Raw genomic sequence first — 17,725 nt, forward strand, 5'->3', positions numbered from 1 at the left:
GAGCAACACTTGGAGTGAGAAACACGAGAGCAGGAAGATGGAGAGAAACCAGTGAGGACAGAAAGAGAGAGATTTCCCCTTCAGACTTTCTCCTTGATTCCCAGCCAACACATTTACAATCGAGGAAGTCTCTACTGACTCGCTGCTGCTCCTTCCCTCTCCCCTCCTCTCCTCTCCCCTCATGCCGGGACCCCCCTCCCTCCTGAGAAAGTGGGACTCCCTCTCCCTTCCTCCCACCCTCCCTTCCTCCCACCCTTCCTCCTCACTCTCTCGCCCTCCCATCTGAAGATTTAACACAGTGCAGAGCAGAGCTGGCGGTCACAGTTGCGCCCTGGATTGTAGCAGAGAGAGTTCAGCCCTCCTGCAGCCTGTTAGCCCACCACCATGGATGTCAAACTGCTGGCACTGATGGCTCTGCTGGCCGTGGCCACACATGTACCAACCTCCAACGGTGAGTCCAGGAGAGGGTCGGGAGACTGTAGGGCAGTTTGTAGTGATGCAGAGATTGTTGGTTTGATCATGTTTGAGGGGTTTGCTTGAAGGAATGTGGTACTTGAGATGTTTTAGGATGGAGATATCTGGATGCCGATACTTTTGTAGTTTGGATTATTTTAATCTTGTCTGTGAATGAACTTTAAAAAAAATAGATTCAGTTTATATTAGAAAATCAGATGAATGTCTTAAATCTACAGGAAAATTCATACATTTTAACTTTTTTGTCATTATTAAAGCTTGTGTCAGTGTTGCTGGTTCACTGTCAGGTTTTTTTCACATTAATATTGATTTTTGTTTAATGGTTGATGAGTTTCATTTGTTGTATACAAGAACGATACCTTTTTCTTGTTGGACTTGTGGCTTCAGCTCTTTGATACCCCTCTTTGATTTTGATTCTTTACATTTCATGTTTTTTTGAGACATGGAACAATAATAACTACAGCGTATTCCAGTGATTCCTCCACCACCATTTGTCTATATTGAATAAATAATAACTGAAGAGTTGAAACTATTAGACAATTAACTGATTACTCAATCCCCCTAAAAAATATTTTTCAACTAAGTGGAGATTCAACTGATTGGTTAAGTCATTTTTAAGGGAAAGTGCCAAAAAAAACACTGAATTTTTGCTGGTTCTCTTAGTTTTTCTCAGTTCTCTGTCTTTCTCAAGTTGAATATCTTTGGATTTTGGACTGTTTGGACAGAAAACATGCAACTTGAAAATAACAGCTGGGGCTCTGGGTAATTGTGAATTTTGATATTTTACAGGCCAAAATGATTAACTAAGAGAAAAATTAGCAGATTCACCAATAATGAAAATAGCTGTCCTTGATTGGTGGAACATATGTTACATTTTATAATATATGGACTATAATCAGGAATTTACATCACTAATGCAGCTTTTTGTAACATTTAAGGGGACTCATGTGGTTGCTGTTTTTTGAAATAAGCAATAAATTTGCAAATGTTCCAGTATTATAGACTAAAAGCCTTCACGTACCACAGCACGAGTGCAGCTTCTGCAGTGACCCCACATTAATCTCCCTCATGTTAACCTTGGTGGGAGACAACCAGGGTGTTAAGTCACCCGGCCTGCGTTATGCTAAACTTGTTGTTTCGGCCCACAGTTAGACCCCTGATTGCATATTAAAGAGTTAGGTCTAAATGTGTGTATTTGTCTTTTCACTTTGCTTTCTTTTAATTAGTTTCTAATTAGGGATAAACAATGCGGCGGTGATAGCGGTGGATGCTCGCCTCTTGCCCCGGTGCTGCATAATGATCCCTTAGTTTGCATGAGAAAAGGCCCTGAAGAGGTGTGAATCATTAGGCTGATATTACTGAGGATTTAGCCATTTGTGGCAGCACATTTGGTGCTGCATGATAAGCATGCATGTCAATGGGAATATGTTGAGCAGCAGAACAAAGGTCTGTTATTTACACCTGGTGCACATGATTTTGTTTATTTGTGTTTATTTAGCCAGGAAATGGCTGATACAAAGTTGTTGCAAAATGAACATCTGCTCTGTGAACTTCTCTAACAGTTTCTTGACTGCAGCCAGAATGAGGCAGATTTTCTTTTAGACCATTTGTATGTAATCAATAAAGCAAAGCATCCATAGCATCAAGGCCTTTGGGAAAGTTTTATAATTGAAAGTTTTATTGCAGGGTGTTTCTCTTCATCTTTTCATAGACATTTTTACAACCACCATCATTTCTTTGGGATCTGCAAACTCAAAAGGGCAAATTAAGCTCCAAACTACAATCAGTTTGTAACTGCATGCACTTGGAGTTATTCTTGAGCATCTGTGGACCCCTGGGCCCCCACAAGCCTCCGTGGAGGCCCAGGGGTGATTTGTAATCATTTTAAGAATGTACTTGAGGTGATTTCCTCAGAGGCTGTTGATGTCGCCTGAGCTGCAGAGTGGTCTTACATAAAGGGGCAAATATTGGAAACTGAATGTGGAGGACCCTTCTCCATTAGAGTGGCAAGGCTGAATGCTCTGGGAGTGAAAAGCTAAAATTCTGTGTGTATGTGTGCGTGTGAGAGAGTGTGACTGGTCCAAGGGCTAATCTCTTTTTAATGAACATGTTGTTCAGAGCAATAGCAGGTAAACTCACACGGTCCCATGCTTTGTAAAGGCTCGTTACAGTAGATTAAACACGCTTTTAATTAGTCTATTGAGGGAAGTGATGCTTTTAATCACAACTGAAATGAAGTAGAAGCTACTGTGTCGGACTTTGGATTTTTAATTTGAGTCGATGTAAATATTTTAATCCTCATATGATCTAAAACGATCCCTTGACCCTGTGTACAATGAAACGTTTAAGTTGTCTGGGAGAAAAAAAAAACAAAGGAGTCATAAAATTGCTCTTGAGCTCTGTTCCATGTCTGTAAGTGAGCCGGTGAGCTGAAATTACACCTTATTTCCACAATGCTCAGTTGCCTGTTTGGTTTGACTGTGCAGTTTCTTGTCTTGCAGTTTTATCACTTTTTCTCATATTAATGCTAATTTGTTATTTTCCTTGTGTGTTTGCAGCAAAGCCCATCAGTCTGGTAGAGCGGTGCTGGTGTCGTTCCACCCTCAACACGGTTCCGCAGCGCTCCATCAAAGAGCTCAAGTTCCTCCACACGCCCAACTGCCCCTTCCAAGTCATGTAAGTGAATGAGTGTAACATCACTGTGGTGATTAACTTGTAGAAAATGAATTTCCTGATGTGAATGTGTGCTGATTGTTTGAAAGGTTCTGTCACTTGCGTAGCTCTTTAAGTTAATTTTCTCAGTTGTTGGTGTGTTGTGCCAAAACATTGCGCTGCAAAAATCATGCCAGCTCTCCGTAAACCAAGGGTTCAAGCAACTGTTCCAAATCGGTGACAAATCATTTTTAAGGGGCTTTTAAGTATTGTGCGTATGTATAAACTAGTTTGCTTGCTCATGACTTGTGGCTGATCCTGACTGGGACCATGCACAGTGCTCACCTGGACATGATGTTCCCATCATTACATACTGTACCTGAATGCGTCATGTGTGATAATCGGCTGTTGAGTTTAATTCATCCACCAAAACGAGAAGTAATGTCACAATATCTGACAATAATCCCACCTTGGTGATACAAAACATTTTTTACTGATTACAGCAGTGCAGCTGGAATCAGTCTGATGTCATCATATTTTATGTCTTTGCTGTGTGTGTGTGTGACCTCCCACCCTGAACGTCTTCAAAGTGATATGAAGAGAAAATGAATCATTTTAATTAATTTGGGTGCAGAGAGTCTTAAGCAAAGACTGGAGATGTATTAGGCCTAGATAATGGACCTTAAAAAAAGTTTAAATGAACACTAAAGGGACAGATGGAGGAATTATTCACATGTCTGCAACAGAAATCCTTCATCCATAGAAATATCATTAAATTTGAAGTAAATGGAAATTAAATTATTTCTACTTTAATTAAATAATACCATCATAGTCTTGGGCCTATTGGGCAGCAAGTATTAATAATCAACAGTTTCATGTGGAAATGCAATGAAATAAGTGAGACATCAAAACTGATCATCTGCTAATGAAACACTATGGCACAATTCTCTTACTCAATTTTGCTTGTGTTCAATCCTGCTTTAAAATAAGGACATATTTCCAGTCACATTTATCCCAGTCTACCTGAGCTAATGACCATTTTTTAGCCCCTGCCTCCTAAAATACCACACTCATTTATTTTCTTCTAATTTAAGGCAATGAAAAAACAGTCATCCTTGATTTATATTAGATTCTTCTTCTTTTTAGATTCAATTTTGAGGTCTGTGTCACATGATATTAGTCCTTTTTATAGTCCTGGTGCTTCTTTATCTTTTTTATGTGATAACTTTTTTTATAACTTAATTTCCCTGATTTTCACCATTATTTAGTATGTTAAATATAAAGGGAATCATACACTACTCAACTAAAACAGTGTGGATAGATTGAGGGTGGATGTGTGAAGAGTGGTGTTAATATCCTTCTATTCTTTCCCTAATGAGAGGCCTGAGTTTAAAACAACATGATCCTCTCAGAGAGAGGAAAGCGGTAACGGCCGGAGCTCGAGGGGGCCGTTTATGTTTTGCAAAGGAAGCAATAATTAAAGGTCAGAGTGATTACCTTTGTATTTCTTCTGACCCCCTGTGTCCCTTACCACTTTTTATTTTTATTTCCCGCCTCAAACTGCCCAGCAACATCGAGCATAATGTCACTAATCTGGAACACATTAACTAAAAAGCCTCATTCATTTGTCCGCTATAGAAAACGGGGCGGCAGAAGCTTCACAGCCAAAAGGCTAAAAGGCTGTGGGGCTTCTGCCAGGAAGGGCGGGGGTGTAATGACTGTTAAGGGGTGAGCGAATGGCAAAAGGTCAGAGAGGACACACAGCGCTCCAGCCAGGACACAAACTCCCTCTAACCTCCCTCCAGAAAACTGCCAGAGGAGTCAAGAAGTCACTGAGACAAGGAGCCTGCGGAGTTGCTCCTATATCTCTATTGAGGCAGATGAAAGAAATCCAGTAACACTACACCCTCTACCCCCCCTCCTCCTCCGCCCAGTGTCCCACCGTGCGCCCTCATCCCAGCATGCTGTTGGTATTAACTTGCTGTGAAGTAATTACTACCTGCTGCTTGTGGAACTCCGGCCCTCAAATTCCAGCCAAGTCAATTAGGGTTTCAACTCTCAGTTGGTCACCCAGACAAGCAGACAGATAAACAGGATGAAGGGAGACACATCAAAACAGCAGAGAGCGGCTGAGCGGATGAGCCGGGACGCCCCTAATAAAATAAGAGAGGAGGGGAAGAAGGGGAAGAGGGTGACATCCCTGGAGGAAAAGCAAACACAGATCCAGTTACTGAGCTGTTTGGCCTCCTGACTCGCATGTTAGTCTGAGGGATTTAAAGCTGATGCTTGGATTGATGCTCCTGAACTGCTCTTTTAAGTTTCAGGCCATTTGCTCGTTGGCTTGCGTGTGTGCACCTTAATGGAGTGAGGAATAGGGGAGGTGGCATGTTAAAGGTGTAGCAAAGGGTGGGGGTTCAAACTGAATCAGAAAACAGTGATCAGGGAGCAGTGAGGAGGTGCAGAGCAATGTGTTTAATTTGCAGGGCAGTGTGATGGAGAGATGGAGGGAAGAGAAAGAGGAACAGTGAGGCGAGACACCTCTTCAGTTGTTAACTCTCATACACGATCTTTTGCCACCGAGGTGTGAGATCCACATGTTTGGAGGGGGGGATGAGACCCCGCCGCCTGCCCCCCCAACAGATCTGACACCCTCCCAGCAGTTTGTCTGATAACTGAACAAATCCCCTCCTAAATATTTGGCTCAGCTCTCTTTCAACAGGCCGGACATCACACGCAGGAACAAGCACTCTGCGTGACCGTAGAAGTGTTGATCATAAATCTCTGCAGCTTCTGCTTCACTCTTATACTACAAATGAGATCCAGCTGATCTGTAAACACAACTGCTTGACATCTGAGTCACGAAATCCAAATTTTGGACATTCAGATTTTCAAGTTTTTTTTGTGTATAGTTGCACATTTAAAAATAGTTTAAAAAAGCACATATATGACAATATTTATTCTTAACCCAGTAATAAATTATAAGGAGCAACAAATGATTTGCACTTATTTTTAGCCACTTATTCATATCAAAGTAGAACATGCAAAAACCAAATAGACAAAATAGGCAGCAAAAACAGATACATTTGCCACAAATCACAATCACACAGAAATGCAATTATACAATTATGAATAAAAATGTAAAATACAAGAATTTACAGGATTCTATCCTTATACTGTGGAAACCAAACCAAAACCTCAAATCAATTCAATAATGATAGAAAAGTTTTTGAATGAGCGTTGGGCAAGGATAAATCAGTCTATTACATTTAATTTACAGTACACAACATTAATGATATGCTTACTGTTACTCATGAATCTTTGTGTAATCACTAACACTAAGTCATTGTGTGGCACTTTTCCATAACGAGCCAGGTCTCACTCCGAAGTCGTCAAAATCCGGCACTTGGGCGGTGACTTGTGGTGTCACAAACCAATGAAAAAAGGTCTCCTTTAACATTGGCATGATACACAGCCAGTTGCAGTTATAGTTTAACAGCACCCAGCAGCTTCAGGAAAAGGACAAAAGTTAAGGCAGCGAACGTTCAAGAGGGGCAAGTGGAAGAGGAGGTGGATGGGTCCAACAAATGCTTACGTTCACCGGAGAGAGCAGTGTTCGCGTCCCGTAAGATTCTAAAGCCAAACCCTGTTCTTTTTTCCTAAACCCAACCACATTTGTTTCAATTCACATTCGTTAAATTTCCTGAGAAAAGAAAAGTGTATCTTGAAAGAAGAGAACTTGACACAGTGTCCCAGAACGTCAACAACCAACGCACCCAGGGTACCTTGCATGTCGTATGTGGACGTGGAAAGTCCATGACCAAAACATCAATACGTGACAAGGTCGGAGTGAGAATGTGTTGCCATAACAGCAAGGTGAACTACTTAGCTAACAGTTGAAACACTGGCTAATCGTTTTGTAACTTTTCGAGCTGGAGAGTCAGACAAACCATCAACTTCAGAAACCATCGACGATAAAACTACTGCTGACTGAGAAGGGACAGGCAAATGAGAAAAGACCCAAAAATATTCAAAGAATGATCTCAAGTGCAACTCAGTTTTACACAATCAATGTAATAGTGGGTCCCTGCTTTGTTTTTCTCTGAGCTGAGGGGTCTTTGGCCTGAAACATGTTAAAGACCCTTCTCTTTGATGAAGAAAGAGGTTAAACACGCTTCAACCACCTCAGAAGAAATAACAGGCCTGCCTGGTGTCATAATAATGTCTGCAACAATGTGAAACATAACCTCATTTTAGGAGCCAAGATTACTCATGACTTTTAAACCAGCCTGACCAAAATGCTTTCCCCTACAAACTTCATCAGCCTACGAGTTGGGATGTTTTGTGTGCAACGTAGAGACAGCTTTACAAGCCACGTGGCCCACTGTGATCAGCGATGCGAGCCTCCCCTCCAGCTGTCCCTGAGTGGAAACAGAGAGCTGCGATTTTTCACCGCCAACCGGAGGGTGACAGCCTGTTATGTGCAGTAATCCTCCGGTGTTCAGCTGGGATGTGTTGTAGGATGTGCAGAGGTTTTTAGGGCTTAACTGAGGTGTTTCTGAGCTCAGCCTTCATAAACTGTATCAGATATCATCCTGACATATTGTGCTCATTTCAACATCGAGGTCTTTTGATTTATTCAACACGAGTCGAACCTTAAATAGAGCAAGTTTTATTTTATGTTATGATATGCTCTAACAAAGGAAGCTGCGTTCCTTTTTTGGTTTAAATAAAGCAGATAAGCTGATGTTAAATGAAGCAGCACCAGTGTGATGCTCTTAATTTTGACGTTAAGGTGACAGTTTGTTAGAAGTAGTAATCCTCTGGTTTTAACTGGGATGTGTTGGAAGATGTTCTAGGCTTTTGGAGATTTAGGTGAGCTTTTGTTCAGGTTGGCTTTCATAAAAAATAAATAATATTAAAGTGATTTACTGGCCATAAAGAGCTTATGTTAAAGATATTTTTAGAGCATTATCTCTTCAACTTAAACAATATCACCTCCCAAATATATGCCATCTTTATAGTGCTTACAAGAATTATAAATGTTACATATGGTACATTTAGATTTAAAAGGTCATACCAGCGGTTTGTGTGTTCAGGTTTAATAACTGCAAATTGCCTGTATTGTACATTTCTGCCTGCCATTATCCAAATTATAGGCTACAGTGGCTTTTTAGCAAATTTCTCACGTTGTAAGAAGCCATTATTTTCCATTAATTTCATTACTGTGTGAGAGTGGAAACTTGCTTGACCAAAGTACTTCGTCAAAGTGAAGAAATTGTCACCTTCATTTAAAGTCAAATGTGTGTTTACTGATGCTTGGTCTGGCAGTTGTGAGCAGAAACTATTCTTTATGCTGGTGCGTTCAAAGACGCTCAAACATTTGACACTACTGAGCAGCAACCATTTAAATGCAAGAGATAATGGTGGTCACAGTATAACGCTTACAGCTTGCTTTTTGTTTTGGTGTTTACATTTTGAATTAGATTGTGTTTAACCCTGAGCAAATTGGCTTGATTTCTTTTAAAAACATGGGAAGAAAGCAATGAGCAACGAAAGAAGAAATTACCCCCAAAAAATTAGCAAAAAAAAAAAGAAATAATAAAAAGTATAAAGTCAACAAACAAAGAAATGACCTGGAAAGAGTGCTTAAGAATGATAATTATTTTGTAATTTAAAAAAAAATAAAAAAATAAATAATAATTAAAAATACAGTAAAATCCCTAGGTGTCTTCTTTTTTCCCCCTATTTTTTTAAAATAATTTTCCAAATTTATGTATTTACTTTTTTGCAGTTTGTGGGACATTTCTTACCAAGTTGCTAATTGCCTTTTTTCCCATCATTTAAAAAGAAATCAGACCAATTTGCTCAGGGTTCAAAGGTATAAATACTTGCAAAAGGCATCTAAAAGCAGCACAAGAAAAGTGATGTTGCTGGAGGTTTGAAAGGGTTAATCACAGTTCATTTAAACAGTTTGAGTTTGGACTATCAAAGGAGGTCATAATGTAACTTTGGAAAGATTCAAGGTTGTGATGGATTATTGCTAACAACAAGTAAGTTCCAAGTCTCTATGAGATGATTGATGGGGTTCCGACATGAATGGAAACTGTTGGCTCTCTGGAAGTTGGGGAATCAGCTTACAGAGATTCTCAAACTGTGGTACGCAGAGGCAGAGACATCGTATGAGGCAAAGATACTGCGTGAGGTGAAAGGCGTTAAGGTGCTTGAAAAAACTTTGCACCACTACTCTTGTCAAAATTCATACTCTGTCAAGGGCAAATTGAATGTTTTAAATATTGATGGATGTGTCCCCTGTATCCCCCCAAAAAAGCTACACCTATGCTCGGAGTCATAACTTTGTCAAATAAACAGAACACGCACATTGAAAACAAGAACAGGTAATAGTTAATTCGGCATATTTTTAATTACGCCAAATTGCTAAAATCTAAATAAATACAGACTGAAAATAAAATTTGTAGCCCACAACTGGCTCCACAGCATGTTTACTTTCTGTTTAAATCTCTCCATCCCAAAGCATTATGGGAACAGCAATTTTGTCTGAGGGCGCCCAACAGTGTCAGACTTCAAACCCCTCTGCTTTGGAAAATAGTCTGTAGTAATTTAAAATATACAGTACTGTAATAATAATAATACACTTTATGTACACATTTGATGACTGGTCTAATACCATGCACAGCCACCTGTGTGGTCCTCAGGAGAAGATGCCTAAAAAGGAACTTGACTGATGTCCTGTGAGGGTCTGTGTTAATTAAAATGCCAGTCAAGTTTCCTTGAGGTTACTGAGCGGTCTTGTTACACTTTGGCTGACCACACAGCTAATGAAATAGATATAATCTCTGCACTGTACACCATCACCGGATGCTCGGCTACAAAAGAAGCCCCGAGGTGAAAATATTCTCCAGCAAACGTCCTTGAACCTAATTTATTAAATGTGAGTTTGGATTAGATGAAAATGCCTTGCGTCCTCTCCCTGTCTGCTGCTCCTGCTTCACGTGCAAAACACTGTAAGAAATGCTCAATGTGTGGCATCTAATCCCTCAAATTCTTTTTTTCTCCCACAGTGCCAAGCTGAAGAACAACAGGGAAGTCTGCATCAACCCGGAGACCAAGTGGCTGCAGCAGTACTTAAAGAACGCCATTAACAAGTAAGAAAAAACCCTCCTCGCCCTCGCTGTGCAGACACAAGCTTCGCTGACAGGCTGAAATGAAATACAGCTCTCCTCTCTGCTGAGTTTAGAGCCCACAAAGAAGAAATAAACCACTGTGGCAAATGGCCATTTCTCAGTTTCCTGCTGACAGTTAATCTCTGAAACCAGTGACATGGTTGATGTAAGCAGCTGAGTTATTATCTGTGAAATTATTAGCATCAAGAAAGAATAGTGATAAATCTGTCACTGGTGTGTCCACTTCCTTTTCTCTCATAAAAGGCTCATTTCTGTGACTTCAGAGGAATCAAATGATAATCATTTTTACCCTCTCAACTCACTCACAATTAATGCACCAAATCGTGTGTTCGTTGTATTTTTAACATGAATTTTTAATCCTAAGAAGCATTTTCCACATAATTATTATCACTAATTGCACCTCAGCAACAGAGTTCTCCCGGTTGGGTTGCAGCATTGTGGGTAAAAACCATTCATAGTAAAAACTGCAGCAGCTCGTTCAGTTTTTTAATGAGCTATGCAGTTAAAATCTTTGCATTCCTCGTAAAAAAAAAAAAAAAAGTTTCAAATATGTCTGGTGGTGATTATCACCAGGCTGCACGTCTGCTTCTTGAAACACCATAAACACTTCAGGCACAATGTAAAAACAAATAATAAAGTAATTTCCGAGGGTTAACGAGATATTGTTTACTGTGTTAGGAAAGGACCTCTGCGAATACATAAGTGCTCAGAGGTGAACTCTTATCCTGGGAGTTATTGCAGGTCACTGAAGCCGGCATGTACCACAGCACATGCTGTAGAGAGAGTATATTTTGAGCTTATTCAAGGAGGTGTTATGCGCAGAAAATGTGAAAATGACCAAAACTGCACTAAAGAGTTCAATATAGTAACAGTATGGTTGCACTGATCATGAATGAATGGAGTGAGAGTAACTTTAAACCTGTTCACACCACAGTCCGACGCTACAACAGGTGTCATAGGATATGAAATAATTTACCAAGAATGCATAGTGTGTGTGTGTGTGTGTGTGTGTGTGTGTGTGTGTGTGTGTGTGTGTAGGCTCTGTAGAAACGCAGTCTCCTGTCACATAAAAGGCAACCTGAATTATTCTCATTTCAAACCTTCTATTTCATAGAGGGACCTTTTTTTTTTTACAGCGTGGCTGCTCTTTGTCAGCATCACCCTTTTTCACGTTCAGTTATAGTTACATATAAATCACACTTATACGATATGATGTTCACCTTTCAAAGCTGTTTGCCAACACCTGAGGTCCCCATGTCCCTGCTACAAACAGCATTTTTCATCTCCTCCATAGCTTCTTTGCAGATGATGTCATACATTGGTGCGCTCTCCAGATGGAGGGCAGGCAACTGGAGGCAAAGACTATCAAAACTGTAGAAATGCCTGTGATTTGCGCTGTTCATGGCTGTTCCCATTGATCAAATTGAGAAAAAATAAAGGCAACTCATGTCCCAAAAATAGTAGGACGTAAAGAGGAGAGTCAACTACTTTTAAATGAAAACATTAAAGCGTTCTGTTAAACATGCTTTGAGTTGGATGCAATGTGCTGTGACACCTTTCCGTCTTTTTAGCCACAACACAGTTTGTAACAGTGTTTCACCAGACCTCTGGTAACAGTTGATCTACTGGATAGAAAACAGCTAAAGTTAGCTAACTTTACCTAGAAACGTTACCTAGAAACGTTAGCCTGACAGCGGTGCATCCATGTATAATGCTCTATATACTGTATATATAATATAAAAGATTGTTTCACTCAAGCAAAAAGGAGGCAGCAGTTGTCTCAGTCATGGACCCAACCCCACACAAAACAGTTATAGTCCACTAGACTCTTGTGAGCTTTGATCTGCCGGCATGTAACATTAGTAACATTAGGAGGTCTGGAGGAAGAGATCATTTGTAACAACAATCATGTCTACACCTGGAAAATCGGTCAAGCTGTGGGAAAACTCACTTTTCTTTGTTTTGTGTGGACCACATCCAACATTAGTTTCAGTTTTCTGATGAAACCTGCTGCCTTTAGATTCTTGTGGTCAGGCTCCTCTTCCTTTTCAGTATATGGATTTATCACATCCTGCCCTCCATCTGAATTTCGCACATCATAAAAGTCACATGACTGCAAACAAGCTATCAAAAGAGACCCACAATACTAACCCTGTCTACTAGAAATCATACTTATATGCTCCAACTTTTTTCCCTACATACTTTCAAGAAATTATTATTGCTTCCCCCATTACATGCTCCAACAACATTTCACTAGTGTAGGAAGCACCAATTGCCAGTCATAGTGAGGGGTTACTTAAAGGGATAGTTTGTATTTTTGTAATGGGGCTGTTTGAGGCACCTATCTATTGTTCCTATATTACCTACAATAGATTGGTCGGCACACTCCCAGTTTTGAGAAGCAGACAGCAGTACAGCCACTGAAGCAAAGCACTGTACCGCTGTAGACGAGGGCAAAAGCAAAATGTACTTTAGTTTAACTTAAAGATATCAATATCAGTTGAAGTGTGAATCCAAACTAACCCTTTAAAACACTTAAGTCACATAATAAACCAAACAATCGAGGCAGCAGTAAACCAGCAACTCCAGTGTTCTGTGAGGTAAAGTTATTGTTTTTGTCAAAGGAGTCTGGTGGCTTTGAAGACAGCAAGATTACAGCTTTATATATTCATTCATTCATTCATTCATTCATTCATTCATCCATCTTCTAACCGCTTCATCCTCTTGAGGGTCGCGGGGGGGCTGGAGCCTATCCCAGCTGACATTAGGCGAGAGGCAGGGTACACCCTGGACAGGTCGCCAGACTATCACAGGGCTGACACATAGAGACAGACAACCATTCACACTCACATTCACACCTACGGACAATTTAGAGTTACTCCACACAGAAGGGCTCCCACGCCCGGGATCGAATCGGCAACCCTCTTGCTGTGAGGCGAGAGTGCTAACCACCACACCACCGTGCCGCCCATTTATATATTCATTTTTTTTCTAAATATAGCATACACAATATAGCATAGCATAGCATACACAGCTCCTTTGACATTTCTGTCTGTTCATCCAAATGTTTGTATATAATCATCATTAGATTAACTGTGAATCTACTGGTGGTAATTTCCTGTACAGAATATCCCATCTGGCCAAAAAAAAAGAAACAATGGTCATCTTCAGTTTTAATGCTAATAAATAAATTATCCTTCTTATCTCTCTCCAGGGTGAAGAAATCACGAAGACGCAATAACAAGAAAAACTAAACACACAGGAAGACAAGTATGTCGTCAGGCCTGGTGTCCCTGGGTCGAACCTGTATACCTCCCTGTCACTGCTATGGATGTATGTAATCACGCTGTATGTACCCGTCCACCTCTCTGGACTGCTTGCAGAACCAGCACTTCACCGCCGAACTGTGCCGTCCCCAGCACCACCACCACCGACCCCTCTGGACACCCACGCAGTCACCTCCAACTCTCCATGGTAGCAGCAAGTGCAATTATACCTTGGGATGACGGGACACATTCTCACATCAGATATATATGTGTGTGTGTGAGCACTGGGCACAAGAGCGATTGTGTGTGTGTTTGAATGTGCAACATATGAACTCTTTTGTGTGTCATATATAGAATTTTCTTACTTCACACAGCCAGAGAGGAACAAAAAGCTTTCTGTCCCATGCAAGGCTTTGTGGGTAATGCCACCTTCATGTCACATCAGAAAAAATATTTACATCAGCCTCCCAGGAGGAATAATGATTGGGATTTTCTTGGCTGGTCATGTCCTGTATATTAAATTGTGCAGTTTTGCAAACTGAAGAAGTGTTTAATTTAGAAACATCAAAGGTCAATACACCCAATTCAGTTATTTTCACAGTAATATCTCCACTTGTGCTGCGTTAACATGGAGTCAGGGAGACGGTAGACGGCATACCGCATATTATTTTACATTTTTTAAATTAGGTGAGGCTGGCAGAGAATACTGGCAATGGACACAGTAGACATAATTTCTGTCCAAAGCTAAAATATTGTCTCTCTGACTCCATGTGAATGTAGCATTATGAGTTACAGATTTAAATGTAAAAGTTTTCTCTGATAAGAAGTGAAAGTGGCATTACTCTATCACTGAGAGGACCTGGGGCAGTAACAGGGGCTGGCCAATGGGGGTGAACCCCTCACAAGTAGTGACCAATCAGGGCAGACGATATCAGAACAGAATCTTGAGTCGTCTTCAAGATTCGAGCTCCACCAACAGCAACAAAACGGAGGCTCACACACACTGCTAAGAAGCAAGCACTGATGTTGTGGTGCTATATATCCAGTTTAAGGGGTCAGAGCCATTGACATAATTATATTCCACTGTTTATGTTTATGCAAGATTTAAGATGGGATGTTGTGACCCCTGTGTGTTATATACAAACACTACTATGTTTTTTTAACCAGTCACAAAATATTTAAAGCGCTGTTATAAGAGTCTGAAGTGGAAAATGAAATGGAAAGCTGATGTTATGCCAAGGCCATACTGTACTGATAAATACTATAAGAAATGAAACACTTATCAATGCATCTTTTTTTATGTTATTGAACATATCAGTTAACTGAGACCAAACATGCAACATGAAGAAACCTGTGAAACCTCAGAAAGCACGACTTTATATTCCATTTACTGTCAGAAAAAAGGAGAAGATCATCATCATTCTTTTTTTTTTTTTTTTTTTTTTACACCTCATTAAGGGACTGTGGGTAAATGTATGTCATGACAAGAGAACAATTCAACTGCAGTATTTTCATACCAACACCTGTCCTTGGTAGGAATGAAAAGCTAATAAGTTGTCACATTAAACATCTGAGTGAGAAATGGAACATGGGGAATATTCACGGTGGCGAAAAGAAAGTTTTTGTTAATCCGTTTTTTATATATATATTTGAGCCACTTTATTATCAGATGTGTCTTTTAAATGTAATTGTTTTATTTTTATATTGTGTATAATCTTACTAAATGCTTCTTTTCTAATGCAATGTACAGTAGGTGGTAGCTACTAAATGAAGGCTAGTCCATAAAATGCAGGAAACAGTGTTACGCTTCATTTTTAAGGTTTTATGCAATATTTCACATGTATGTAATGGTGTTACTACACAGTATGCAATGTTAAGGACTTTTTTAAAAATAATTTTTTACAGTGTAGATAAAAAGAATAGCAGCCCAACACTTCAAATATCTTCCTCCTGGTTTTATGTTCTGTCCATCCTGTTTCCATATCAACTGATCCGAGATGTAACAACAGTGAACTGAATAAAATCTGTGAGGTTCAGCACACAGTGATTGAAAACAAAAGCCACTGTCATTGTGTTACATGAGTCAGGAAACTATTCAGCCCACCAGTCGTCCCCACGAACACTTGATTTGATTTTTTATAGTTTTACTGAGGTTGATGGACGATGTGTCAATAGCCACGGAGCCAAAACAGAACAAAACCTTTGAGTCGAGATCCAAGCGCCCAACATGTGCTTTTAATCTGGACACTCCCAGCACCCCACGGGCTTTCTTTTCACTTTCACTCAACTGTTGCATATTTTATTTTTCCTCTCAAATCGTAGTGGAGGTCATGTTGGCTGTGGTCAAATCCATGGTCTTTGTTTTGCTTTACATGGTCTGTTTGCTAAGTGCCTGATCACAGGTGATACTCATATCAATTTGCAGCTAATGGTGCAATAATCATATAAGTGTAATTCATTTCCCATTAATGTAATAGAAGTTAATGCACATTCATTTTATATTATTATACTCATTTGTTTAAACACGTGGCTAAGTAAGATAAAAATGCTCCAGTTTCCACATGCACTGATATGCAGTGATAAAAGTCTGACTTTATTCTTTGTGTAAATTCATCACAAAACCACCAGCCATGCACATTAGTTTATTAACTATAGAGTTACATCCAGAAAAAATGTGTAACTTTTTAATATATAATGTGATAATTATCTCAATAACAGGAAAAATATACTGCATTACATGTTGTAAAACGTAACTAACCACTCACTTTCATTACTGATTATGTTCATTTGTAGTAACAGGTCTTTAGTTTTATTAATCAGACATTAACTCCTTTTATGTTTAGTGCTGTGGCCCCTGCAGTGCTAGCGCCACTCTCACTGAACCGTCACTGCAGAGAATATTTCATGTGATTAAACTGTGTCAGACAAATACAAAGTGTAGACTCCTTCATCATGGTGCAAACAGAGCTTTTACAGAATGTTTCTGTGTTCATTATTGGGACCAAATTCACATTCAGGTTCACATTTATCGCCATTCGTGTGTCGATAAAGCCATCAAAGTGGGTGCATGTGTTTTCCTTTGGTCTCCAAGACAATGTGAAATCTTTCTTTTGAGGCAGCTTCTGACACATATCCTTCATATACGTGAGATGTATTAGAGTATTATTATCTGTATTGTCACTGTTTGTAAAGCAAGAGGCAGTATTTTAGCTACGATACTCAAGCCCTTTTTCAATAAAGTCATATGAAATTAAATCAGCTTCACATGTCTGTGTTTTATCTGCCAGAACCCGTGTTTACCTGTGTATTTTGTTGATTTAAAGCTACGTTACGTGTTTTCTGACCAATAGGGGGCAGAGGGGTTTCAAAACATGCTTACAAAAAGACATCCTGATTAGACTGTCAGCTTATGTAGTTGTTGTGGCCAGCCTGTTTGTTCGTCCAGCAGACATGGAGCAACATGAGCATCCTACTGGAGTCGAGTTTCCGCCCACCTGACTGAAGCCCAGTGTTCACTTTTTAACTTCTTCCTCCACCTCTACAGAAAACCATCTGTCCTAAGCTTTTTAGATGATGTTAGTCGTTGTGGGTGTAAGCTGTCTACAGCAGGACTTGTAACCCAGGTCCTGAAATGACATTCTCTTTTGTTTTGTTAAAATTCTCCCGTAACGTAATTCATTTTAATTATGGGATGAACAATTCATTAAGCAGTTACTAAGAATCTGTAAAATAATTCATTTTATTTTGAAATACATAAATAATTCACGGAAGTTTATTTATATGCATAAAAACTGTTAAAAGTGTCTTAGAAGTGTTAAAATGGAGAAAAGAAGAAAAAAAATGTTTTGTACATGACCAAATGCAGTCTAGCACGGGGTTTCCCCACCTAGCCAATCAGCGAGCTGTGTGAGCCCCAGGTGATCAGCTCGGTAGTCTGACGTCCTGTCGTGATATCCTGCTTCAGAGCATGTTCATGCTGCGGCCTCGTGCGAGCTCAGAGAAGGAAAACTATTGAAATGAGTGGTGATTTACCGGGTAAGATGCTAGAAAAATATCTTAAATGAAGCTGTGTTAACTTCGGATAATGTATGACAGCTGTAAATGCTCACGTTTCACTTTGTAGAGCAGCGC

The 17,725-nt window shown here is 39.8% G+C and overlaps 1 protein-coding gene across 1 annotated transcript; it reads left to right on the top strand.

The window, feature by feature from the left end:
- The first annotated feature begins 294 nt into the window (after positions 1-294).
- Positions 295-16,849, top strand: cxcl12b (chemokine (C-X-C motif) ligand 12b (stromal cell-derived factor 1)). Its single transcript, XM_033625197.2, has 4 exons — positions 295-451; positions 3,033-3,150; positions 10,206-10,289; positions 13,543-16,849. Exons 1-4 carry the CDS (start codon positions 385-387, stop codon positions 13,580-13,582), a joined length of 309 nt encoding a protein of 102 aa, XP_033481088.1. The 5' UTR covers positions 295-384; the 3' UTR covers positions 13,583-16,849.
- The last annotated feature ends 876 nt before the right edge of the window (positions 16,850-17,725 follow it).

Source organism: Epinephelus lanceolatus, chromosome 3 (assembly GCF_041903045.1).
Source record: "Epinephelus lanceolatus isolate andai-2023 chromosome 3, ASM4190304v1, whole genome shotgun sequence".
NCBI classification, from domain to species: domain Eukaryota; kingdom Metazoa; phylum Chordata; class Actinopteri; order Perciformes; family Serranidae; genus Epinephelus; species Epinephelus lanceolatus.

Excerpts from the sequence above, each read along its gene's own strand:
- cxcl12b (XM_033625197.2), top strand. The coding sequence starts at position 385 with ATGGATGTCAAACTGCTGGCACTGATGGCTCTGCTGGCCGTGGCCACA. Across the intron at positions 452-3,032 it reads ACATGTACCAACCTCCAACG|CAAAGCCCATCAGTCTGGTA; the intron begins GTGAGTCCAGGA and ends GTGTGTTTGCAG. Across the intron at positions 10,290-13,542 it reads TTAAAGAACGCCATTAACAA|GGTGAAGAAATCACGAAGAC; the intron begins GTAAGAAAAAAC and ends ATCTCTCTCCAG.